This window comes from Toxotes jaculatrix, chromosome 14 (assembly GCF_017976425.1).
Source record: "Toxotes jaculatrix isolate fToxJac2 chromosome 14, fToxJac2.pri, whole genome shotgun sequence".
NCBI classification, from domain to species: Eukaryota; Metazoa; Chordata; class Actinopteri; family Toxotidae; genus Toxotes; species Toxotes jaculatrix.
In genome coordinates this window covers 25608213-25634370 of record NC_054407.1, presented here as the reverse complement: position 1 = coordinate 25634370, position 26158 = coordinate 25608213, and the positions used below count along the sequence as shown (strand labels likewise).

General features: G+C 48.5%; 3 protein-coding genes across 4 annotated transcripts; 2 read left to right on the top strand and 1 right to left on the bottom strand.

Annotated features, from left to right (window-relative positions):
- Positions 1 to 670: 670 nt before the first annotated feature.
- On the top strand, positions 671 to 21184 carry wdr33 (WD repeat domain 33). The gene is made up of 21 exons (XM_041055700.1): positions 671 to 846; positions 4268 to 4486; positions 5522 to 5593; positions 5728 to 5832; positions 6202 to 6297; positions 7340 to 7491; positions 12237 to 12334; positions 12873 to 12999; positions 13304 to 13458; positions 14165 to 14243; positions 14415 to 14525; positions 14922 to 15016; positions 15105 to 15191; positions 15795 to 15934; positions 16576 to 16731; positions 17336 to 18106; positions 18215 to 18272; positions 19123 to 19432; positions 19521 to 19678; positions 20119 to 20298; positions 20517 to 21184. The coding sequence occupies exons 4-21, from the start codon at positions 5746 to 5748 to the stop codon at positions 20666 to 20668; spliced, it is 3012 nt and encodes a 1003-aa protein (XP_040911634.1). The 5' UTR covers positions 671 to 846; positions 4268 to 4486; positions 5522 to 5593; positions 5728 to 5745; the 3' UTR covers positions 20669 to 21184.
- A 572-nt stretch (positions 21185 to 21756) lies between these two features.
- sft2d3 (SFT2 domain containing 3) lies at positions 21757 to 23075 on the bottom strand. The gene has a single exon (XM_041055842.1). It carries the CDS (start codon positions 22909 to 22911, stop codon positions 22249 to 22251), a length of 663 nt encoding a protein of 220 aa, XP_040911776.1. The 5' UTR covers positions 22912 to 23075; the 3' UTR covers positions 21757 to 22248.
- Positions 23076 to 23120: 45 nt separating this feature from the next.
- si:ch1073-184j22.2 (dual specificity protein phosphatase 18) lies at positions 23121 to 26068 on the top strand. 2 transcript variants are annotated; one of them, XR_005895293.1, is made up of 3 exons: positions 23121 to 23387; positions 24647 to 25449; positions 25546 to 26068. XR_005895293.1 is itself a non-coding variant. In XM_041055841.1 (2 exons), exons 1-2 carry the CDS (start codon positions 23299 to 23301, stop codon positions 25347 to 25349), a joined length of 792 nt encoding a protein of 263 aa, XP_040911775.1. In that variant the 5' UTR covers positions 23121 to 23298; the 3' UTR covers positions 25350 to 26068. The 2 variants fall into 2 exon arrangements, 1 of the variants encoding a protein (XP_040911775.1); XM_041055841.1 differs by having other exon boundaries at positions 24647 to 26068.
- The last annotated feature ends 90 nt before the right edge of the window (positions 26069 to 26158 follow it).

Sequence of the window (26158 nt, the reverse complement as noted above, 5' to 3'; positions counted from 1 at the left end):
CCAGTCAGCTATCTGAAAATTTTCTCTCAGTCAAACCTTAGAGGAGCTGTGAATCCTGTTCAACACCACCAAAATAGAATTAATAGCACAGCGACCTCTCCTGGTAGTTTCAAAGAAGACACTGCCATAGACTGAAAGGTATGCATATAAACAGTGGACAGCACAGAAACACATACAATGAATATTTGGGCTCCTCAGTTAGACCAACACACTGTACATTATTCATTAGGCTGCTGCTCATTCCATTTAGCAGAGTATTTATTGTAAATCATTCCTGCTGTACTCTGCGAGTTATCTACAGGAATGGAAAGAGTGCTGAAAAATGTATTCAAGTAAAAGTAAAAATTATTTGTGTAAAAATGCATTTGCTCAAAAGTAAAGAGTAGGTGAGTTTAGAGGTAGTGTTAGTAAACGTTACATGTTCACCAGTAATGTGATGAGCATGTTCAGCCCAACATTTAACAGATTAACACCAAAAGCAAAAATAACACAAACAACAGATAATGCGTGGGCCTGAAGCATGAAACAGGATAAATACTGTGAAAGGAAATGTCGTTTCACACGTTTTTAGCTAGCTTTACGTGTAAAACTCAATTTCCCAGAATCCTTTGCGTGATGACACTCCGATCCCGCCCGTTGTGAAGATGTCCCGGCATGCAGTTCGGTAGGGCCGAGAAGAAGAAGCGTCATGATGGAGGCTGCTGGTGGCTGAAGGGACAAACCTGCTTCATTTTCCGTTGAATAAAGTCTGAGACCTCCATGTTTCTACAGAGAAAGGCGTTACGGAACGAAGAGTCTAGCCACTTAATGACAGCCAGATAGCTAACTCTGCTGCGGAGACTGTTGGTGAGTTTTGTAGCTGCAGGGCGTCGTTATTGTAACGACTGGGCCGCCATTTAACTCGGACTGCCGAACACAACAGTAACACCGCGAACAGCCGCGGATACCGACGCAGTCCAGCAGTTCACTTCCTTCCAAACACCGTATTTAAAACTCCTCACGGTCAGAGTGTCCGTCAGGACAGGCAGAGTCTGTAAGGCTGCGGGCGGTTAGCCCGCTAGCACAGTTAGCTACTTAAGCTAAACGCGTTAGCAGCAGCATCGAGGCGTTAGAGACGTTAACGTTTTGAAACAAAACACTGCTCCGATGAAGACAGGGGCAGTCCCGCGGAGTCACGGTTTTACACCTGGACATTTGAATCTGAAGCGATACCTTCTGACTGTCAGTTTAGGCTCTAAGTAGGGTGGCGGTAGCTCCGTGTTAGCTCCCTGCAGAGCAGGTGAAACCTCGTGTTCCAGACCGCTTTCCCGTTTCCTCACAACAACACCAAGAGCTCTAAGATTAGCGAGGCTGTCTGAGGAGCGATGGCCCCTCAAATACTACTTCGCATGCAGGTTTCGAGTTCCTGCTTCCAGGGGGCAGTTTCAGCCGTTGTGTTAAAGTGATCTTAGGCTTGACTTGTTTATAGTCACACTTGTTGTAATGCATGTATGCCTGTGGTCTCATTGAGAGTTACAGCAGGTTCAGATCTGTGGTCTTTGTGGTGGGAACATTACATTTGGATGGACTGGGCCTTTGAAGGACCAGAGGTGATTTTAGGTAAAAGATAAACAGTAGAGGTACTCAGCAGGCTGTCACTGTAGTAATGTGTAGGTCGGGGTAACAGAAAGTTTGGTTGTTTCCTTGTTTTCCCCCAAACCATCCACAGTGAGTTCAGGACATGTTGATGAGCTTTAAACAGGTTGTTTGTATGACTGAAGAGACTTCATGTTCACAGGATCGGTGTTGTGTTGAAATCTGTTTCCTGATCAATGAATGCTTCTCCTTAACGTAACCTGCACCCAGCCTGTGCCTTAACACCAACAGTAATCCAGTGTTAATCCACGTTTAGCCCCAGTTTGTACCTCCCATGTTGCAGCTGCTGTCCAGGGAAACGATGCAGTAGTACAGTAGGCTGAATATTTTCTGATCCAGGTGGACCGAAGAGACGTTGGGGAATCTTTCTGGACCTTGTGTTTTCCAAACATGGGACTGACGTTCCAGGAGACTGATGCAGGGCTGTGTGATTCAGTAGTAATGGTGATAGTGCAGCACTAAGAGGAAACACACCGGAGGAAGATGTTTTCAGACAGAAGGGTCCAGTAAACTTTAGCGTGTGGATGTGTTGCTCAGCCTGTAGTTCTCTCGGTCATATAAAACCACGTGTTATGTGTTTTCATGTGTGGAACTGAAGGCTTCCCGTTGAGTTTGAGAGTCATTCAAATGATAAATGGTGATGATGGAGAATTGTGTTTGGTGTTTAAGTCTAAAGAACATTGTCCACGAGTGACTGTGTCATGTAACACGTATGATGGCTGCTCAGCATTGAGCAGGATTGGAAGAGTGATTTCACGCTGCGTTTGTCAGTAACTGAGTTCTGCCCCTGTTCACACAGGCTCTGTTTCCAAATACTCCTGTTCATGTTGTTTATGTCCAGATGTGTTTTGTGCACTTAAACGTGTTAAAGTACAGCAGACGTGACTGAATCGGCATGTTAATGAGGTGATGTTTGACAAATGTGTGCAAAATATTTAAAAATTCATAGTGTTCAAACTGAGAAGGTCCCGGGTTCATCAGAGCATTAACTCATTGTTCATCACTGACGTTTAACCGCTGCTGCATTTTAAAATAAATTGTAATCCTGTTAAACAGCAGCTAATCCTCATCTAAGCACAGACAGTTGTTTTAATAAATACTGGAGAAATTATGAGAACAACTTATTCAGAAAAAACAATGTGGAGGACAGAAAAAAGTTTATTGCACTGAATATGGAACATGCTGAAGAACAGATGTGGTCTGGAGTGTGACTTTACAGGAAATCTACAGGATGAGTGTGACATTACTGTGCTTAGAGTCCAGCTTTAGACTTTTTCATGGAGTTTCATGTTCTGTTGCAGTAACTGAGGACAGTAAGCCAGCGCGGTGGTGGTTAAAGCATTAAACATTAAAGCACACTCTCTGCACAGGTGCAGGAACCAAACACAGCACAGCAGGTTCACAGTAACCAGAGCAACGTGTCTCAGTGACACACTGAAGTGATGGTTGTGGATAAATGCTCCTCACCTGCTCAGGTTGTGATTTAACGGTGTGTGTGCTTGAATGAAGCCTTTGATCTGCAGCAGCTGATGGTATACTCTGATGTGTTCTACACTGTGTGTGCACAGTTTGTCTGGCATTGAAAGACTGAATTGTGGCGGTGCTGTTTTACTGCGTCTCCGCGGTGACCTACGACCTTTGAGTTGATGCTGAGTTGCACAGCAGGATGTGAGCCTGTGCTTTCTTTGTACTTTCACTGTGGCTCACAGTTCTGTGATGAGCGTGTCCTGTACAGGTGGAGTCTGCTGTCGGTGGACTGTGGTTTTGTGTTGGGACCAGTCTTGTCAGGTGTACCAGCAGTGGTTCAGAGCGTACTCTCAGGTGTGCGACGCCCTCTGGTGACCACAGCTGAAGGAATCATACACTGACTGTGACAACATTTCACTCTAATGTCTGACAGGATAAAATGATGCAGTGATAGCATTTTATATGTAGAAGGTCAAAGGTCAACTTCACAGTGCCCTGATCATAATGCTCTGCAGAAACACTTCTGGCCATTATTCACACAGCATACCTCAGGAAGGACAGGTTGGACAGAGTGTCCTGTTAGAGCTGGTCACCTGAGCTGCCAGGTGGAGCGTGTGTGTGGAGACATCCATGTTTGAAGCTTCGTGTCATGTCTGTTATTATCATTGTTATTCCTGTTTCTTTCTATCTGACGAGCTTTTGTGAGGATGTGATTTATTCGAGGAACTAATTTTGCGTGTTTTCTCTGAAGGTTCCTGATGGAGAGATGTTACAGGCTGTGATATGAATGTGAACTGTGATTATTACAGATGGACAGGAAGCTCTGTTTATAGATGTACAGGTGTAGACAGGTTGTACTGGTTAATCTCAGTGTTCTTCTTTCTTCCTCTCTTCTTCTCCTCCTCCTATCCTCTGTTCTCCGTACGCTTTGTTCTTATTTCACACGTCGTCAGCCTTAATTAGGCCTCATTAATGTTAATATGGATTCATTTACTATCTGCCATTAAAAACTGTAGACTGTTCTGATTTGAACTCCAACTTTATTTATAACTGTAGTCACTGACAACTGATGCAAGGTAAACTTCATGTGATTCAATGAGGGATTCAGATTTGACACCAGATTCAGCACAAGCCCTGTTAACCACCTGGTCTCCCCAACCTGCAGGTTTAGCCGGTCACCATGGCGACAGACATTGGCTCGCCGCAGCGGTTCTTCCACATGCCGCGTTTCCAGCATCAGGCGCCGCGGCAGGTTTTCTACAAGAGGCCGGACTTTGCTCAGCAGCAGGCCATGCAGCAGCTCACCTTCGATGGGAAACGCATGAGGAAGGCTGTGAACCGCAAAACCATTGACTACAACCCCTCTGTCATCAGATACCTGGAGGTAACCTCGCCTGTTAAACGTGGTCACTGTAGGGCGGCGCTGCAACATGTTGGTTCATAACTCGGTGACCGTACCACAGACATGCTTTATGCCCGTGTTCGTTATGTCCCTCAGTCGGTAGACGAGTCGTGTCTCGACTCGTCTGAGAGCATTGGATTAAAAACGCTGCTGGTGTGGAGAACCCCTTAATGGTCTCAGCCTTCTGTCTCTGGTTTAACTGGTGTGGTTTTCTTCTGATCAGATGATCAGTTAATCGTTGCAGCTCTGATTGTTTGATTGTATTATCGTGAATTACCAGCTTGAGTTTGACAGGAGAAGTAATAATGTTTTATCAGTTCACACTCATCTGCCTCTGAATTCATCATCGTCGGTCATAGATCATTTATTCAGTGTTTCTATGGGATTACATAGGATGAATGGGGGTGGGTCGGAGTGTTACCAAAACGCTGAGCCGACCAATCACAGTGTCCGAGTTCTCTGTGTACAGAGCTGAACATTATTAGACCCCCCGTCAGAAAAACGAGGGGAAAACAAAAATACTTCAGAAAACTTGTGCAAAACTAAAAAATGTTAATATTTATTTGACAGATAAACAGAAACAGCCAACTCGTCCTTTTTCCACTTTGTGTTGCGTAAGTCCTTGAAGAGTTGTGTGCTTCAAAGGCCTCTGAGTCAGAAATCAAACTTTGAGATTTACTTGCCCTTCAAAGCCACGTTAGAGTTAACAAAAGGTCAAAGATTTGATTGCACTTTCTCTTAGCAACCGTGAAAAACACTGTGTAGCCGATTTTCCCACTAACTTCAGCATGTCAGGAATAAATAGCTGTTACTGTTTTATAAAATTAAAAGCTGAAACAGTTGGACAGTTAATTTATCCTCAATGGGCAGAAAGTTAATCAGCAGCAATTTGATTATCTGATAATTGTTTCTGCTTGCTTCTCATATATGAATGTGGTTCTTAGTCCTTTTTGATAGTTGACTATTTTCCCCTTATAACTACAAAGCATGTCAGCATGGTGAAATTGTGATTGCCAGACCTAGCAATTCTGGCAGCGAGACCATCGGGACTTCAGAGCCATCCAGCCCGACGCAGGGTTTTATAATGATGTGAGTACAGACAGTGTTCTGAGGCCATGTCTCCAACACCTGTCTCTGTTTTCTTTCCTGCGTCTGTGATGGTTGAATCCTCTACATTTCCTTACACAGTGTCTTATAAAGTGTGTTTTCTGTCTGTGCTGCAGCTGGTTCCTCCTGTTGGGATGTTGAACAACCCAATGAACGCTGTCACCACAAAGTTTGTCCGAACCTCCACCAACAAAGTCAAGTGTCCCGTGTTCGTCATCAGGGTATGAGGCCGCATCACTTCCTGCTAACGCTGCTGGGTTTATTTAGCCTGTGATGTTATGACATCCACACGGTCTGACGGAGAAAAGAATCCCACTTCTGTGGAGAACATTTATGGAGCTGGAGATGTTTGAATTGATCTACATCTGACTGATACGTTTTCTGTTTGGCTGCTGTCGTGTTTAGTATACTTCCTGTCAGATATTTAATGCTTTTATTTTGAAGTACTTGGTAACTTGTTTTGAAAAGTGATATAGAAATAAACTGATATCTGAGGAAGGTTTTACAGTGTGAAAACAGTGCAGATGTACAGTGATGCTGAGGTGTGTGAGACGGTGCATCAGCTGGTTTTCTGTTTCCTCTGTCTCCAGTGGACTCCTGAAGGACGTCGTCTGGTCACTGGAGCGTCCAGTGGAGAGTTCACTCTGTGGAATGGACTCACATTCAACTTCGAGACCATTTTACAGGTAAACATCCATTCATCCATCCATCCATCTTTTATACACCTGTTTATCATCCGTCCATCCTGGCGTTCTCACCTCTTCCACACACACACTCAGCAGTACCAGTCTCTGCCTCCTGTGAGTTTGCTTCAGGGACATAATTTACATCCTGAGCTTCGGCTGTCTGCTAAACCGGTGTCACCTGGACGTATGTACACCTCAGTGTACGGTCATGGTTGATGACCCTCAGCCGCCAAATATGTGTGAAGGGCCAAATAATTGAGATCAGACTCAGACCAGCCGCTCTGCTGTGAACTTTGTATCTGTCAGTGACGCTCAGGGTTTATCTGCATCACTTCTGTAAAAGTCGAATCATCTGTGTCCAGACTGTGAAAACCTGCTGCCAGCCAAGAAATCTGTGCCAGGTGTTCGACGTATTTACAGTTTATGAGCAGTTTTTTTAGTTCTTTAAATAAAACAGCAAAATTAGAGCATCTGAATAATTTATTAATAATTTTTTTAAACTAACGTTTTGTTAAATGTTATCACCTTAAGGTTCTGAACCTTTTTTGTACTTTGGTCCATAAAACCTCTGATATCACAGCTTTCTAACACCAGGGTCCAGGTCACGGCTGACCTCCACAGATCACCTCTAACCAAAGCTCATCGTTCAGTCACAGAAAACTTTATGAAACAGCTTCAGATTCAGGGAAACAGTGGCTGCAGCTGCTGTGACCGGGGGCAGTGTGTGAACTGGACACAGCTGTGTGTTGTCACATCACAACTCTGCATCCTGCTGCTTTACGTTCGCTCTGATTTCCAGCAGGTTGTCCTCCCGCCCCAGCCTCCGTACCCATAGACAGCAAATGAGGTGGCACAGCAACATGTCCCCTCTGATAAAGACACTTTCTCAGATCCTGTTTAAGGAAGTAGTGCACGGTTCACTGCCTTAGTTCTTTGTTACACACACTTTCCACATTTTAAATAATCAAACTCCTGCTGTTAAATGAAGCCAGACGTTTTGACATGCCTCCTCCTGGTCTCCCCTGTTCCCCCGTCCCTGCAGGCCCACGACAGTCCGGTCCGTGCCATGACCTGGTCTCACAATGACATGTGGATGCTGACGGCGGACCACGGCGGCTACGTGAAGTACTGGCAGTCCAACATGAACAACGTCAAGATGTTCCAGGCTCACAAGGAGGCCATTAGAGAAGCCAGGTTTATACCCAATCTACCATTTTCTGTAGTTAACATGAGTCTCTGCTGCTTACTGTCAGCGCTGCAGTACCACGTTGTAGCCATGTGGGGGCGCTGCGTTGCCTCTCGCCACATGTTGTTGATGTGGTTGATTAATGACAGATGTAAGTGTGTGCTATTGCAACACTGCAGTGATCTGTTGTTGATATTCTACCTGATGTGGCTGATGAGCTGTTTATCTGTGTGTACACAAACGGTTGATTGTATTGAATAAAGACATCAATCATTTATTTTTAACTGGTTTGGGTAGGCCCAGTGGTGTGGTTGGAGAGGAGGGTGCTGGTAAGAATAAATCAATAAAGGCCCAGGGTTTGACTTTGAACAATAAAGTTTTAGCAGGGATCAATAAAGTGGATAAAGTGAATAAAGAGAAGCTGCTGCACACAGTCACACTGCTGCTGGTCTGAACATCACCCGACAGGCACCTGTAGATGTTTAAATAAAGGTTTGAATTCCACATCTACGCTTTAAACACCACGGCCCCAGAAGTTAATGCCCCATATTCTTTTTCCTGTAAACGTTAGCGTCTGACTCACAGGAGGCCGATTTCAAAACAAAACCAAACACCAAAAAACGATTTCCTGACTTTTAGTCCAGAATCACTGGAGCCTACGTTTCCCACAATACAACAGGTTAGTGTGTTTCAGCAGAGCCTCCCTGCCACGTCCTTCAAACTCCACACCTCCAGTTTGTACCACAGACAGCATGCGAGACATTTATAGACTGATGATATCACTGTGACATCATCAGGATATAAATGACATCACACCTCAGACTGAGTAGGACCATGTTCGGTTTAATGGTCGTGTGCAGTCCTCAGCAGGGCCAGAGGGCCAGTACACTGACCTTTATGTGTAAAACCTTTAGCTGTGCATGGACACCTGTACACTGTGATGTCATCCAGTAGCACGCACCTGAATCCTTTGTAGTTTGTGATGTTGTATTGTTCTGCGTCATTTCGTCAGGTGTTCCTGTGATTTTGTCCTCTGACTGCCTCGCTCGGTTAGGACACGGCGTAGAGGTTTTTAATCATCTTTTATTCTTGTGTTCCTGCCAAAGAAACTACACTACCCATGAGCCTCAGTGCTCTCTCCTACAGGCTCTGTGTTTGCCATCATGTGCTGCTGCTTTCCTGTCTCAGAGAGACATACTTTCCGTAGTGGGCAGTGAGGGATTATAGTTCAGTGATAAAACTGTGGAAGTCTGCAGCTTCTGTCAGATTGAAATTTTATTTTGAAATGGTGCTTGATATTCCTGTTTGCAACTACTGTGAGAATACTTATTTAAATTTTATTGAAGTGCAAGACATTTTGAAAAGACAAACTCAGTTATGAAATGGCAAACTGGTCCTTTTAGCTTTTCATATGAATATCTGATGAAAAATGTCTTAATGGTATGACTCACCAAGTCATTCATTATGAAATCAACCATTAAAAACAAAATCAAAATCTAATTTTAAAAATTTCATTTTGAAGTTTTGGCACATTTAGTGTAATTCTCCTTCCAGTTGTTTTGATAGTTATAATCATTCATTTCCAAAAAATTCAATCAAAATGATTTTAAAGTCGTAAAAAGGAAAAACAGTTCGATTAAATGACTTTGATTTAATATTTAACACCTTCATGGTTCCTGAAGGAACCACGTTATACTCTACGTTCTGTTACATCTTCTTCTGTTCTCATTGGTTTCAGGACATATTTAGCCTAGCTTAGCACAAAGACTGGAGGCAGGGTGAGAACGTTAGCCTAGCTTAGCACAACGACTGGAGGCAGGGTGAGAACGTTAGCCTAGCTTAGCACAAAGACTGGAGGCAGGGTGAGAACGTTAGCCTAGCTTAGCACAAAGGTGGGTGGGGGGGGGTGGTCAGTGTGGCTCCATGTCCCATTTTGCTGAGAGGAAGAAGACTGTCCGTAGTTTCCATGACCTGTTTTGTGTCTGATCACAGTGAGAGTTTTCTCTGTACCATTTTTTGAGTGATCGGTTGTTTCTGGGTGAATTGTCAGTAAACAGTGACTCGAGGTGGGACTCTTACCCGTCTGTGCTCACGGGTCTGTTGTCTCTCTATCTGCCCACAGGTTTGATGTAGTTATTAAAGCATGTGAAGCCAGTGTCAGAGTTCAGCTGTGGTTCAGTGCAGCAGGGCCAGTACACAGTCTAGTCTGAAGCAGAGTCTGAACTCAGATCTGTGGGAAATGGTTCCAGTGAAATCTGCCTCCAGAGCAGGACTGAAACTAATGATGATCAGGATCAGTCCTGTGATGTTCTCAGTGAATCATTAACCGTTCAGGCTGTTAAACCCCAGGAAACAGAAACATCATCAGATGTTTGGTCAAGTCCAAAACCCAAAGATGTAGTTTGTGCTGTGCTGTGAAACAGGGCTGTGTGGAGAAGCTGGAGCCAGCAGGCTTTCTGCTGCAGAGTGTTCTGCTGCAGAGTGTTCTGTGGATTATCCACAGTAACACCGTCCTGTTCTAAAGCTCCTTTCACCTCCGCTCTTCTGTGTCTGAGGCAGAAATCTGCAAACCAAGAGTGTCTGACGCTGGACGAGGACAGAGAGTGTTTGTGTTGCCTGTCGCTGCTGCTCGCTGTGGCTCACCGTCACACTCTGTCTTTCTTAAAGACCACTTTATTATGTTTTCCAGGTAACTGACCCAGCACAGCTGACATGAAGTGTTACCATAGAAACAGCCCACACCCCAGACCTGTTCAGAGCTTATCGTCAGAGCAGAGAGACCTTTGTTTCCTCCCAGACATCCTGGAAAACCTGAAGCTGTGCGTTTATCAGACATCAGAGAAGTGGCAGTAAATTATTGTCCCTGCCTGGACCTGTGTCTCACACCACCAGTCCTCCAGGATGCCTGAAACCTGGGGTTTTCAGCTTTCAGTCCTGGAAAATGTTTTTCCAAAGTGTAGCCAGGTAGTGAAGTATGAGCAGGGTCCAGGGTGAGTTCAGGTGCCTTACTCCAGCAACAGTCCAGAGCCAGACAGCTGATTGTCAGTGCTTGATTGATTGATAGATTGATTGATTGCTCTTCAGCTGAGAACTCAGAGCCTGCCTTCATTTGATCGGACCTTTGTAGAGTTTGTGTGTTTGGTTCTTGGGTTCTCCTCTTATGTTCTGGAAACACTGTTTTCTTCTCAGCAGATTCTTTGAGCTTTGCAGCTTTGGTTTTGCTGTTTTTTTATTGTCACTGAAGGAAAATGTTTGTTCCACAGGTGATACAACAATCAAACAGCAGCTGATCATATAAAGTAAGTGGGTGTTTGAGAACACAGGTGTGGACTGTGAGCTCAGGTGTGAGGTTATTCCAGGTCACTCTGTGCTCAGCAGGTCGGAGGCTGGTCCTGACAGCGGCAGGTGACTGAGTCTGTTAGGACGTGTTGGGTGTAGAGACGGAGGAGCTGCTGCACAGGATCCACAGGGTCTCCCACCCACAGGGTGCTTCGGTTGGAGGAGCTCGGGCTCCATCAGACCGTTTTCAGACTCTGGTTTCAGTGGGAGATCTGTGTTGAAGCTTTCTGTCCTTTCAGATGAAGGATGCTGTGGCTGAGCGCAGGTTCACCCAGCTGAAAGCAGAATGCTGTCAGTCTGTGCGTCTTCAGCCTGTTCCTCATAGAACCGATCAGTGAACCGCAGACAACTGTCCGTCACGTTTCTAACAGTCCACAGAGCAGAGAAGTGTCCACTTACTTTTGTCTGAATAGACTGTCTCTGCTGTCTCATGTGAGCGGGTTGTGTTTACACCCACAGCTGCAGCCTGTCCCCTTCCTGTCCCACACCAGGTGTTTGACTAATTTAGAGCTCACGTTGTGTCACAGGTGGTGTTTGTTACAGGTGGTGTTGTGTTACAGGTGGTGTTGTGTTACAGGTGATGTTGTGTTACAGGTGTGTTTCAGGTTGTTTTCCTTTCCTTCCTTTTCCTTCCGTCGTCCATTTGATTATCTGGACGTTTAATTTAAATGGAAGGAATTTAAAGTGTTTCCGTGTTTGATTAGATGTTACAGCAGAAGGCAGGAACTAAAGCACAATACAAACAGGTAGAACAGGTAGAACAGGTAGAACCACCCAGAATCCCAGGTGGAATGGAATCTCTGTCCAGATTTAAAAAAATAAGTAGAGAACAAAGTGAAGAACAAACAGTGAAATAAAAGCCTGCAGACAGATGTGTAGATAAGGTCTTAATATGACATTCTGAGATAAATGTGCAGACGGTGTACAGTGATAGGTGGAGGACAGTGGAGGACACAGGATGAAAGTTTGATAGGATTTCTAAAAGTGACATAACTTCTGTAGAAGTTTGTTTCCACATCGTAAAGTTTGGATTGACTTGAACTCAAAGTAGAATTTATAGCGTCAACATTAACCTGTAACCTGATTAATTCAATTCTTGTGAGAAGCTCAGATAACGAGGTGATGAGTCATGATAATCATGAAATGATGAGAATGACCCGATCATGTGTCAGACAGGTGAAATCACCTGCTGTCACTGCACCAGGTAGCTGAGACCAATGGACGGCCGGGGACAGTTACTGTGGAGAGTGACCGAATCAATGAACCTGCCGACTGATTATCGATCACTGAGTCTGTAACTGGTCAAACATCATGAGTCAGACGGGTGGACCCAGTTTGTACTGAGTGCTTTGATTGTGTGTTTGTTCGGTGCAGGTGTTTCAGTGTCCGTGCTGACTCCTCGTGTTTTCTCCAGCTTCTCTCCCACAGATAATAAATTTGCCACCTGCTCAGACGACGGTACTGTTCGCATCTGGGACTTCCTGCGCTGCCACGAGGAGAGGATCCTCCGAGGTACAGCACCAGTTCATGTCACTGACCTGATGTTAGGACCAGAGAAACCAAACCTTTCATGCTCCTGACGGATCCGATCGATCGTGGATCGATCAGAACTCTCTGAACAGTTCCATACGGAACACACTGAACAAACTGTTATCAGGAGAAAATAGGAACAAAATGCTTTTTTATTTATTTACCAGATTTAAAACAGACGGCAAATATAAACCAATCAGACTGCAGGAGGTGACGTCAGCATCAGAGCGGAGCTTCAAGGCCACACACACACACACACACACACACACACACACAGACACACACACACACACACACACACACGCACACGCACACACACACACACAGACCACAGGGCAGGCACTGGTGTCATGATGTTAACACTTTTACTAACAAACTGATAAATGATGTAAATGAATTTCATCTCTGTTGTTTTCCTTCACTCTTTCATCTTGTGACTGAAGTGATTTTACTTTCCTGTTTAAGTCAGTGTTGCTGATTCTTTGTGTGTGTGTGTGCGTGTGCGCGCGTGCGTGTGCAGGTCACGGTGCTGATGTGAAGTGTGTCGACTGGCATCCCACTAAAGGTCTGGTGGTCTCCGGCAGCAAAGACAGCCAACAGCCAATCAAGTTCTGGGACCCAAAGACTGGACAGAGTCTGGCTACACTGTGAGTCCACCACAAGCTATGTGTGTGTGTGTGTGTGTGTGTGTGTGTGTGTGTGTGTGTGTGTGTGTGTGTGTGTGTGTGTGTGTGTGTGTGCGTGCGTGCGTGTGTGTGTGTGCGTGTGTGTGTGTGTGTTGTTCAGGGTCAGTAAAGAACAGCCAGGGTGTGAGATGTCAGGAGGGCAGCTGAAAGGCGGAGCGTGAGCTGTGAGCTCGTCTCATTGGCTCACGTCATGTGAGTCGTTGGAGGAGCTGAGCCTCACCATCAGCTGGTCTCTCTCTCTCTCTCTCTCTCTCTCTCTTTTCAGTCATGCCCATAAGAACACAGTGATGGAGGTGAAGTGGAACCTGAATGGTAATTGGCTGCTGACAGCATCACGTGACCACCTGTGTAAACTGTTTGACATCAGAAACCTGAAGGAGGAGCTGCAGGTGTTCCGAGGACACAAGAAGGAGGCCACAGGTGAGCGTGAGCAGAGCGTCTGTCCACAGGTAGAAAACAAACAGGTCCATCCATCACGTTTCCAGACTCACATGGAAACGCTTCAGATCTTCTGGCTCAGCATCCCTCTCACCTGTCTCTCACCTGTCTCTCACCGGTCTCTCACCGGTCTCTCACCGGTCTCTCACCGGTCTCTCACCTGTCTCTCACCTGTCTCTCACCGGTCTCTCACCGGTCTCTCACCGGTCTCTCACCGGTCTCTCACCGGTCTCTCACCTGTCTCTCACCTGTCTCTCACCGGTCTCTCACCTGTCTCTCACCTGTCTCTCACCTGTCTCTCACCGGTCTCTCACCGGTCTCTCACCGGTCTCTCACCTGTCTCTCACCGGTCTCTCACCGGTCTCTCACCTGTCTCTCACCGGTCTCTCACCGGTCTCTCACCGGTCTCTCACCGGTCTCTCACCTGTCTCTCACCTGTCTCTCACCTGTCTCTCAGCCTGGAGATAAAATCATGTGAAGGATAAAATGTGTTTCAAACTCACTGTGAACACGTCAGAGTTTAATATGTGAAAATGAAATCAGCTGTTAATGTGAAATGAAAACGGTCCAGCAGCGATGACTCAGCGCGCTCGGCCGAGCTGTCGGTGCGTGAAAGGTGTGTTCGTGTCAGGTGACCTCAGCGTCTGACACAGGTGGCGTGTGTTTGACCTGTGGTTTGTGTCCTCAGCTGTGGCCTGGCATCCCGTCCATGAGGGGCTGTTTGCCAGCGGAGGCTCTGATGGATCTCTGCTCTTCTGGCACACTGGGTAATAAACACAGCTGCAGAGACACACCTGAAACTGACCCCCAGTCAGCTGTGACCGTCAGTGATACACATCATCAGTATGGACGGCTGCTGCTGTGGCTTGTGAATGTGTGAGTGTGAATGTGTGAGTGCACAGGCTCAGGTTGTTTACTGTTGTTGTTGTTTGTGTCAGAGTGGAGAAGGAGGTTGGAGGGATGGAGATGGCTCATGAGGGGATGATCTGGAGTCTGGCCTGGCACCCGCTGGGTCACATCCTCTGCTCCGGGTCCAACGACCACACCAGGTACGTCCACAGCATGTCCACAGCACTGATGCAGTGTTCATACAGCATGATGTGTTCATGTATCTGCACACACACACTCACACACACACTCTGAGCAGCTCAGCCTGAGAGGGTCTGATCCACAGTCCTGTGGTGAGTCCTCCTTCATGAAGGGCCTGATCTTCAGTCTGCGTTCACTCTGTGTCACAGGTGTTGCTTCACCTGCTGAATGACAGAAACCCACACACACACACATAAAGACACACACACACAGTGAGAGCTGGGGGACGAGCCGGGGGACGAGCCGGGGGACGAGCCGGGGGACGAGCCGGGGGACGAGCCGGGGGACGAGCCGGGGGACGAGCCGGGGACCACTTGTGTTTTTTAACCGTCTCTTTGTGTGTTTTTGTTTTGTAGTAAATTCTGGACGAGGAATCGACCCGGTGATAAGATGAGAGACCGTTACAACCTGAACCTGCTGCCGGGGATGTCAGAGGACGGCGTGGAGTACGGTAAGCCACAAAGGACAGAAAGAAAGAAACAAACAAACGTTTGTGACTTTACTTCTTCACAGCTGATCTTTGTGCGTTTGTGTTTCAGACGACTTGGAGCCGAACAGCGTGGCCTCCATCCCCGGTATGGGGATCCCCGAGCAGCTGAAGGCGGCCATGGAGCAGGAGCAGAGCAGTAAGTCTCACCCTGGAATATCCTGGAACTCAGACAGGGACAGTCAGCAGGTTTCCAGACCTCAGGAGAGGAGTTCAGTAGATTTGATAAAAAAAAAGAAAAGGACAGGAACAGACAGAGAGAAGGAGGCTCTCCTGGAATCACACCTTTTACCCAGTTTATGTTTTTAGGAAAGACACGAGTCAGTGATTCTCTGCAGAGAAATGTCTGAGAACAAAGTCAAATTTACAAGGAAGGTCACATCATGAGAAAAGTCCTGTTACAAGAAGAAGGTTTCATTTCTGTTTACCTGACTGAGTATTAAACATTTTATAATATTATTACATTATTCTCAAATGATTGTGACCTTTTCTCTTCACTTCCTCTCTAACATTCTCCCAGCAGCTCAGTAATAAAAGTTTAAAGTTATCTGATGAACATTTTACCTTGTTTTTCTCAGAATTAGTCTTTTTATTCAGAAGAAGACTCGGTTCTGTTGATCTGAACACAGACCTGCTCACGCCTCCTCACCGAAACCTGAAAGTCACCTGATTTCTTTGTTTTAGGCCTTTTAAAGGTCCCATGGAGCATCAGGTGTAAATCAGGTGTTACTGTGGTCTGCAGGTAAAGAAGCGGCTCCTGAGGTGGAGATGTCCATCCCTGGTCTGGACTGGGGCATGGACGAGGTCATGGGTAAAGATGCCAAGAAGGTCCCTCAGAAGAAAGTACCATACGCCAAACCGATCCCAGCGCAGTTCCAACAGGTACACACCTGCAGCAGAGCACCTGATCAGCACCTGTGAAGCTGTTTGGTGAAAACGTCACACACATGCATTCACTGCTGTCATATCCACAACAGTTTTTAATTTGGTTTGGTTAGGAGTAGGATCTGCAGTGGCACGCACACACGCAGTGGCGCACACACGCAGTGGCGCCTGGATCCCAGTTTCCCACTGTAGTCTTGCAGACATGTCCCAGTTCCACTGAAGTGGGTCTGCATTGCACCACCAGCTTTATGTCCTATGGTCTATAAACGTGTCTTCAGGACAAAGACTGTGTTGGAGTGTGGGTCAGTGAGGACAGAGAAGATATGATGTGCTGAGGCTTCCTCTCCCTGGCAGCTGTAACTGGACCTGTGTTAATCTGGATCCTGCTTCTTTCCAATTGGTTAATATTAGGTTGGTTTTGGACAAGTGGCCAATCATAGTCTTCAGCTTTGTCCTAAAGAAGACTATGAATTTCACGTGGTCGTCTTCTGTCCGTGGTGTTTTCCCACACAGGGAAACTTTCCCTGTCAGTGGAACTGTTTTCAACACCACATGAAGCTTTAGATTTTTTTGTATGTCTCTGAAAAATGTCTCAATCTGTCGTAACGCTGTCGACTAACTCCTTCACCCCTCTGCAGGCCTGGGCGGAGAATAAAGTACCCATGATGCCGCCCTCTGGAGATTTGTCCAAAGACCGAAAAGTTGAGCAGAAAGTGGAGGTGAAGAAGAAAACTCAGGCGGAGATCGAGCAGGAGATGGCAGCTCTGCAGTACACCAACCCAATGCTCCTGGAGGTGAGAGGCTTTATGTTCAATGTGAAAATCAGGTTTTAAAAACATTATTTGCAATTCCAACTTTATTTCTTTAATTACTGTGACAGTGCAGCCTCTCTGAAAATCTAAATAGTATAACGGAGCAGTAACCAACTAGAAACGCCCTGAAAACCTTAAACAGCCGAGCGGCTGTGTCGCTGCATCCCAGGATTAGACCTGGAAAATCCAGGCTGTGCCCAGGTATCCACAGAGCGACAGGTGACACACTGACATCTCACCTGAACAGTCTCTGGAACAGTCACCACACACACAGCCTAAACTGCCCCCACCCCCCGCCAACCATATGTAAACCCCCAGTAACCACACAACTACACCTGCCCAACCAAATGACTTACCATAAAGCACACCTGTAGACCCCAGCACCCACCTGTAACACTTCAGCACCCACCTGTAACACTTCAGCACCCACCTGTAACACTTCAGCACCCACCTGTAGACCCCAGCACCCACCTGTAACACTTCAGCACCATTCGTGAAACGCTCAGGCAGGAAGTAGGAGTCGAACGGGATCGTTAGTCAAACAGAATCACTGTTTCACCTCTGATGTCTTTTTGATTTTGTGCAGCAAATGAAAATGGACCGAATGAACCAGATGAGCACGGACGGGAACATGGGCCCCCCACAGGGTCAGGGCCCCCCTATGCCCCCCTTCTCTGGCCCCGGAGGTCCTGGTGGCCCTATGCCTCCTGGCCAGCAGGGCTTTCCCCCAAACATGCCTCCTCAGCAGATGTCCAACAACATGGGGCCCCCCATGGGTCCTGGAGGCATGCAGCCCCCTTTCATGCCCCCTGGACAGATGGGGCCACCCTCAGGACCTCAGCCTCACCAGGGGCCCCCTCAGGGTATGATGGGACCGCCAGACATGCAAGGACCCCAAGGCATGCAGAGACATTCTGGTGGTCCTCCCAGAAACATGGGTCCCCAAGGGCTTCATGGTATGGGTCCTGGACCCAGAGGCATGCAGGGGCCCCCTGGTGGCATGATGGGCCCCCCTCCTCGAGGAATGGGTCCAAGGGATCCTCAGGGGCCCCCACCTCAGGGGGGTATGATACCACCTCAAGGGAACATGATGGGCCCCCAGGGTCCCATGCAGGGTGGGATGATGGGGCCCCCACCCAGGACACACAGCAACATGCCAAACAACTATGGGATGGGCAACATGCAAGGGCCCCCAGGAGGGATGCATGGACCACCAGGAAATATGCAGGGCCCCCCAGGTAACATGCAAGGACCCCATGGTAGCATGCAGGGGCCTCAAGGAAACATGCAGGGCCCCCCAGGAAACATGCAAGGACCCCATGGTAACATGCAGGGCCCCCCTTATATGCAGCACCAGGTGAGTTCCTGTGACGTCTGACTGACCCAGGATCAGTTTCAGCAGAGACTTTAAATGTTAATCTCTCACCAGGGCTGGTTTGACTGAGTACTGATTTGGTCTTTACAGGGTCAGAACTCGGGGCCCATGATGCATGGGATGGGGCAGCAGGGGCCCAACCATAAAGGTAAGTCAGTGAAAAGACAAGTGAAAGAGGTTTAGATCAGTTTCAGGTCTGACTGATTGGGTTTTGTCCTCTGCTGGTTCGAGATCCTGTGGTGTACCTCAGGGTTCCATTTTAGGTCCTGTTGTATTTGGCCTGTAGGCGCTTCATATCTTGTCTACCTCATGTTCATCATGTGACCACACGGGCTGTACGGGACTCATACCGGGACATGAACAGAAACCTTTTAGCTGTGTCAGCGTCATGTCTCTGTAGGTCCATCACTCCGGTCCAGACTGAAATGGCTACTGATTTTGTTCAGCCATTCATGGTCCTGAGAGGATGAATCCCACAGGCTCTGGTGGTCCTTTGACTTTTGTCTAGCGCCACCATGAGGTTCACAGTTGTGGTTTTGAGTGTGACGTCTCATCGGCTATCGGATGGACTGTAGTGGAAGTGTTCAGGTTTCTGGTGCCACAGGAAACTTCTGGGAAAAACTTTTTTGCTCATGTCCTTTAGGGGCCCCGTAAGCCTGAACAGTCTTTGTACCTGTTTTACAGCAGTACCTGAGATTTGGTCCCAAATACCAAATGAATTCTTAGTTTAGTATCTTAGTTTTGGAAATGTCTTTTTAACCAAAATGTGAGAAACTGCTGGAAGTAACTAAGTTAAATGAGATAATCTGATATAATCCTGGTTCTTTAGATGAATAAATACAGGATCTGATGAGAATGAAGACTGAATGAAGACAGTGATGATCCATTGAGATGCTGGGTTTTCACTGCTCTTTGTGGTTGGCAGTTCAGTCAAGAAATGCTGAGGTTTGATCCCGAGTCCTGATTCTTACTGTCTTCACTGACTCTTCTTGTCTAAGGAGACCCTCGGGGGCCGCCGCCCAACCACCACATGGGCCCTCCTGACCGGCAGGGTCCCGGTGGTCCCGGAGGACCGGACCAGGGCTCGGGGCCTTATTGGGGGGACAGTCAGCAGGGTCGACGTGGGCCGCAGGACTTTGACGGAGGCCAAGACTTTCACAGCAGAGGGGAGGAGGGCTGGAGACCAGGATACCAGGCAGGAGGAGGCCACAGAGGGGGGGGGCACCGAGGAGGAGGAGGGAATGGAGGAAACTGGGGTCCTGACGAGAGGTTCAGCGGAGGAGAGTTTAGAGGACGGAGAGACGACAGGTCCGGTTTTCACAAATCAAACGTGAGGCGGCGCAGTCTGCATTATCTGAGGTCTGAACAGACCTGACCTGGTCTGTCTGTGCTTCAGGTTCAGAGGAGGCCCTGGCCGGCCCGGAGGTCGAGGTTACGCTGACGAGTACGGCGGCCAAGAGGAGGTCTTCGACGCCCCGGAGGAGATGAGCCGGGGATGGGACAATGGAGGCAGAGGACGGCCACCTCGAGGAGGAGGTCCACCCAGAGGAGGAGGTGAGGAGCCAGCCACCAGCGGTTCCAAGCTGGTTTGGTTCTGCTACTGGTTGTATTTTCCTCCAGGTTATAACCAGTTTAACCAGACTCACCCCACCCCTCACCTCACTCCTCACCCCACCCCTCATGATTCCCTTTCCCTTCCTGGAAAATATAATACCTGTAGTTTTCCAGGTTTTCCAGGATTACTGAAAACACCATCACTTTTACAGCTGCAGACTACATTTCCCATCAGCCCTGTTGCTTTCTGTGCCATCTCTCTCTCTTTAGCTGAAACACTTTAAATTGACTTTGTGTGTAAAACAAATGTGACTCTCCGTCTTCGTATTTTGAACTTTGTAATTTTCCCTTTGAGTTTTTACGATCAACAAAATCAACATAATGTATTCTTTCTTCAGACTCTTATTGTGGTGGTTCTCTCCTCATCTTCCTGTCTGTAGGTCACGATGGTTATCGGGACAGTCAGCAGATGCACGATGGGTCGTCTCCAGTCGGCCGTGAGCGCTCGTCCTCCCTTCAGGGGATGGACATGGCGTCTCTGCCCCCCCGGAAGCGTCCGTGGCAGGATGGACCAGGGACAGGAGAGCCCCGAGAGCGAGAGTCCCCTGGAGCTGACGGAGGTGAGAACTGACAGAACAAATATTTTCTAATCAAACATTTTAAGGTCTGCTGGTCCTTCAGCCCATGTTCCTGCTCCTCGGAGGAAGAGGAAAGCAGCTGGAGCTTTCACCTTCATCTGAAAGGCTTCGTCAGTTCTGACTGAAGAAAAAAAGTTCCAGAAAACCAGAATTTCAAACCTCCGCTTTGTTTTCAGCTCTGCTTCGTCTCGTCTCTGTAGGTCGTCTCCCACCGAGAGAGGACGGAGGTTACGGTCCTTCTGGTCGAGGCGGAAGAGGCGGCTGGGGTCCAGGAGGAGGACCGGGACTGGGCCCCAGGAGAGGGGGACCAGCACCGAGAGGAGCACCGAGGGGGGGCGGCCGGGGCCGGTAGTGTTTAAGAGAAACCTCCCATGATGCTCCTCTCCTCTGGTTGTCTCCCTGCTGTCCCTCAGCAGTCCTGAGACCAAGTCCAGATCCTGATGAACCCTCAGGCAGACCTTTGGTCATGTGACACATTCAGATTTCTGAATGTATCACTGTGAAAAACGGTGGATTCTGATTGGTCCATAGTGACTCAGCAGTGTTTGACTAAAACACCTGAGGGGACAGGTGTCTCCCCCTCCCTGAAGCACAGGATTATTTTAATGTAAAATACTGTAGAGAACCATCACGCTGTCTTTTATTTCACAGTGAACCTTTGTCCTCAGCTTGTTTTTGTCCTTTTTGTAAAAGATTTCTATGTTTTTGTGTTTTCACTGACTCCACGGAGGTGGACAATAAAGATTCACACTTCAAACTCTGTCCTTACTACAGCTTCAGGTGTGGACGTGATGGTTAAAGGAGCAGTGCGACTTTCTGTGGCACTCGTCCTGTGATTGCTCGTCAGGTGGAGTTCAGGTGCTGTTAGCTCAGCTCAGGCTGGAGGCGCAGAGACGTTGTGCTGCTCGTTCATCGGGATAAAAACTGAAACAGGTGGAATCAGCCTGGAATCATGTGTTCATCAGGTGCATCAGTAATCATTTATTTACAGGACCAGTCAAAGGTTTCACGTTTTTCCAGCTGTTATTTAAACTGACATGATTCAGTGTCTCAGTGTTTCTGAAACTAAAACACAGAACAAATCGAATCACACCTGGTTCAGGTGTGTGCTGACAGACTGGAAGAATGGGGGTGTCCTGAGACCTTTGACCGGTGGGGTGTGTGTGTGTGTGTGTGTGTGTGTTGTAATAACTCAGACACACTTGTAGTGACCATCACTGATGGGGTGTCTGACTGTGTGGGTCTGGTTCTGTAACAGCTGCTGTAAAATGACTTGATGTTTGATCATTAACATGTTTCTCTTCACGTTTCACTGAAGCACAACGAATCTCAGGCTTCGGCTTTTTCCTGTTCTCACGCTTGAACTTCAGTTTGTCAGTTTCCCAGTGAGACCACCGCAGACTGCGGAGTTAACTGGGACACTCCCAGTTAGTTAACTTCAACCAGTCACATCAGGAAACATGAAATCAGTTTTATTTGTTTATTTTAAATGAACAGCTGATTCCAAACTCTCTGATTTCCCCCTCACTCGGACCACATGACAGGAAGTGGACCACCAGGCCTTCCTCTGTCACTGGTCCAGTTTCCTTTCATCACACCAACAAGACAATCAACAGTTCAGATCACACACAGGTGAAACCAGGTGTGACGGGCTCAGACATCATGTTTACAGCTGAAACATTCAAACTGGTTTTTGTTTGGTCAGCGAGCTGCAGCAGAGTCACACTGTCCTGCAGGTCAACACTCAGGGCTGATATCAGCTGACAGCAGCCAGTCATCGATAATCACCAGTCTGCAGAGTTGGTCCTTTCTAATCCGGGCCCCCAGGAGACTCCACGGGCCCCTGAAGGCCCTCGGACCCCGTTTTAGGAATCAGAGCTTTAAGCCTGGTGGGGGTGTGACCCCGCCCCGGCTCTGGCTCTCAGTCTCCCATCAGATCGGCATGGTTTTCCCGGTGACGGTCCTTTTGATGGCCGAGGCCGCCATCCCCCCCATGAAGCGGATCCCGGCGCTTCCCCCGGGCAGAAGCGACACCACGTACCCGACGATGACGGCGACCTGCAGGGCGGCTCCCAGCGCGGTCAGCACGGTGCTGTGGAGGCTCAGCGCCGCGTACAGAGTTCCTCCGAGGGCGCACAGGTACACGGCGGCTCCGGGGGAGGTGGGCAGGCCGGCGACGAGTTTGCTGGGGCCGCGCAGCACCGCCACGGCCGCGATGGCGAACAGGGAACCGAGCGACCAGAGCAGAGCGAACTTGCGGGCGTAAAGCAGCAGCAGCGGCGCGTACAGCGCGGACAGCCCGAAACACAGCGCGGAAAACGACACGCACACCCCGAAGGCCACCAGCCGCTGCCGGCGGCTCATGCCCGGCAGGCAGGGGTCCGGTTCGGCCGACCACGGCCAAGAAAAGCCGCTGTTTCCGGAGCTCTGGCCGCCGGACCAGGGACTGGACCACCGCCCGAACCAACTCCCGGGTACCGGCTCCGTGTCGTCCAGGTCCACCGTGGTGCTGGAGCTGGACTGGGAGATGGTCTTCGCTCCGCCGCCTTTGGACTGAGCCAAGTACTCCTGAAGCTGTCGGTTCAGGTCCGCCATGACGGAACAAGCTAACGGCTAACAGGACCGCGTCTTCTTCGCTGATTCTTCTTCTTGTAAACTTCCGGGAGCGTGGTGCCTGACAGGTGCCCCCTCAGCCCCGCCCCCTCCGGACAGATGAAAAACTCCACCTTTATTCACCAACATCAGGTGATCAAACACCGTCACACACAAACAGTTTCCGGATTGATTATCAATAATAACCGAAGCACAGATCAGATGAGAAGCTGACGATGATGATGATGATTGTTGATGTCACGTGTTCTCAGAACAGGATCTGCTCTTATTTTGGTAAAAGTCACATGACTTCAGCTGTCGGACTAAAATTAACCCTTGACACGATTGGCTGGATGACTGACACACACAACCATCTATGGTATCACCAGAATGTGTGTGCGCGCGTGTGCGCGCGCTTCATTCACAGCAGAGATCAGAGGAAGAAGCAGCCAAAAGCAAAGGAACCAGCCAGGCAAAAGGTAACACACACACACACACACACACACACACACACACTGACACACACACACACACACACTGACACTGACACACACAGAGACAGACACACACACACACTGACACACACAGAGACACACACACACATACAGAGACACACACACACTGACACACACAGAGACACACACACACACACACTGGCACATACAGAGACACACACACACTGACACTGACACACACACACACACACACACACACACACACACACTGACACATACAGAGACACACACACACACACACACTGACACACACAGAGACAGACACACACACTGACACTGACACACACAGAGACACACATACACATACACTGACACATACAGAGACACACACACACACACACACACACAGACACACACACACATACAGAGACACACACACACTGACACATACAGAGACACACACACACACACACACTGACACATACAGAGACACACACACACACACTGACACACACAGAGACACACACACACATACAGAGACACACACACACTGACACACACAGAGACACACACACACATACAGAGACACACACACACTGACACATACAGAGACACACACACACACACAGTGTTCACCACATCACCTGGAGGCGTGGTGTCTGAGGCTTGGTTTCATTCTAAGTGTACAGGTGTGTTGAGGTGTGACCACCTGAGACTCAGCTGTGACCTGAGTGAACTGTGTCTTCCTGGTCTCAACAGTTCAACAGGTCCAGACCCTAAAGACCATGAGTCTGGACCTGGTGAAGAATCTCTTATAAAACGTGCTGAATTTTACTGTGACGTGTCCAGAAGCTGTCAGAGGACTCACGTCCACTTCCTGTGTGTGTCATGTTCTATATGCTGCATGTCCTTCTCCTCCTCTCCTCCATTCCCAGCTGTCCTCTCTCCCTCCTCTTCCTCCTCTCACCCAGCCCGGCCCTCAGCAGGAGGGTCCCCCATATGAGCCAGATTCACAGGGAGCTGTGTCTGCTGATCTGGGCTCAGACTCTGTCTGTCACTCTGTCTGTGTGAAGAGATTTGAGACCATTTTGATTGTGGAAGGATAAATAACACACACGTGTGTGCGTGTGTGTGCGTGTGTGTGTGTGTGTTATTTATCCTTCCAGTGTATAAATAACGCTGACTTGAATTGTCTCCAGTATCTGTCCTAAGCTAGGCTGAATGTCCTTACATGTGTCTCGGTCCTCAGTAGTATACTAACACCGGTGTGTGTCTCCCGACAGGTCCGGTCTCATGTCTGTCTCTCAGATCACCCCCACCCTGTTCCTCAGCGGGGCCGACGGCCCCCTCAATGCGGCGCTGGTGTCCCAGAAAGGCATCACCCTGATCGTCAACGCCACCCTGAGCCACGCCTGCCCCGCCTACCCGGGGGTGGAGTGTGTCCGGGTTCCTGTATCCGACCTGCCCAGCGCCCGCCTCGGAGACCACTTTGACCGCGTGGCCGAGCGTATCCACGGTAACCGAGGAGGCGGCACGCTGGTGCACTGCGCCGCCGGAATGAGCCGGTCTCCGGCGCTGGTGATGGCCTACCTGATGCGCTACCGGGGGGTGACGCTCCGCCAGGCGCACCGCTGGGTGCAGGAGAGCCGGCCCTACATCCGGCTGAACGCCGGCTTCTGGGACCAGCTGCTGCAGTACGAGAGGCGGCTGTACGGCAAAAACTCAGTCAAAGTGGCGGCAGTCGACGACAGGTCACCCCCACCACCGCCAGTGACACCGGGGACACCGAGGATGACGAGGTCCATGGCAGCGCTGCAGAGGAACTGGACTGTGGTACCCAGGTCCCCCCTGATGATGACAGGGTCACCTGTGATTGCACGAGCTCAGGTGATGATGCCAGTAAACAAGTCAAGAAGAGGAAACAAATCCACTGGACCCAGACAGACCACCCTGCCTACATTACCCACAATGCAATTCCACCACTGACAGTTTGGAGCTCCACAGCCTCCCTCTGAAGCTGTGTGATGGATCACATCAGCATTTAAACACAAACATCCTCTCTTCACCTGGCTGCAGCGATGTACAGGTGAGCTCCAGGACCCACTGACATCACTGCTGGGCGTGGCCTGAGCATATGATAGCAGACTGTGACTCATCAGGACTTCTTCTGTGCTGTAACCAGGTAAAAACCACACAGAGCTCTGCTGGACTGTCTGTCTGTGAACACAGCAGCTGGACTGATGGACGAGGCTGTTTACTGCAGATGTGTCCAGAGGACAAAGTGCCAGCAACATCTGGAGCTGATGATCATCAGATCTGATCCGACAGGAAGCAGCTGCTTTGTGTGTGTGACGGTGAGAATGTTTCTGGTTTTACTGCCACAGTTTGTGTTTATATGGACATATTTATGTGGACAGCAGGACTTCATGTCATTTACATGTTTGTCAGTTTGAAGCAAATATTTCACCTGCAGGCTTCATCTACACAACCTCAGGTGTTTCTCAGGTGCTTCATGTGACACCGGCAGTGATGTAGGTTTGATTTCAAAAGAAAAGCACAGAAATGTGAAAAATATATGAGCAATATTTTTATTTAAAGTCGTTAAATGTGGAGTGAAATGATTTGGAATGGTGAAAATGAAGTCGGAATTCATTGTCCTTTGATTTGACCCTCTCATGTTACCGTGTATGTTCTCATGTTCTCATGTTGTTCTCATGTTCTCATATTCTGAAATATAAAGAAGCCAAAACAGTTGACTGTGCTGCTCTCACACACACCCTGTTCTCCACACTGTA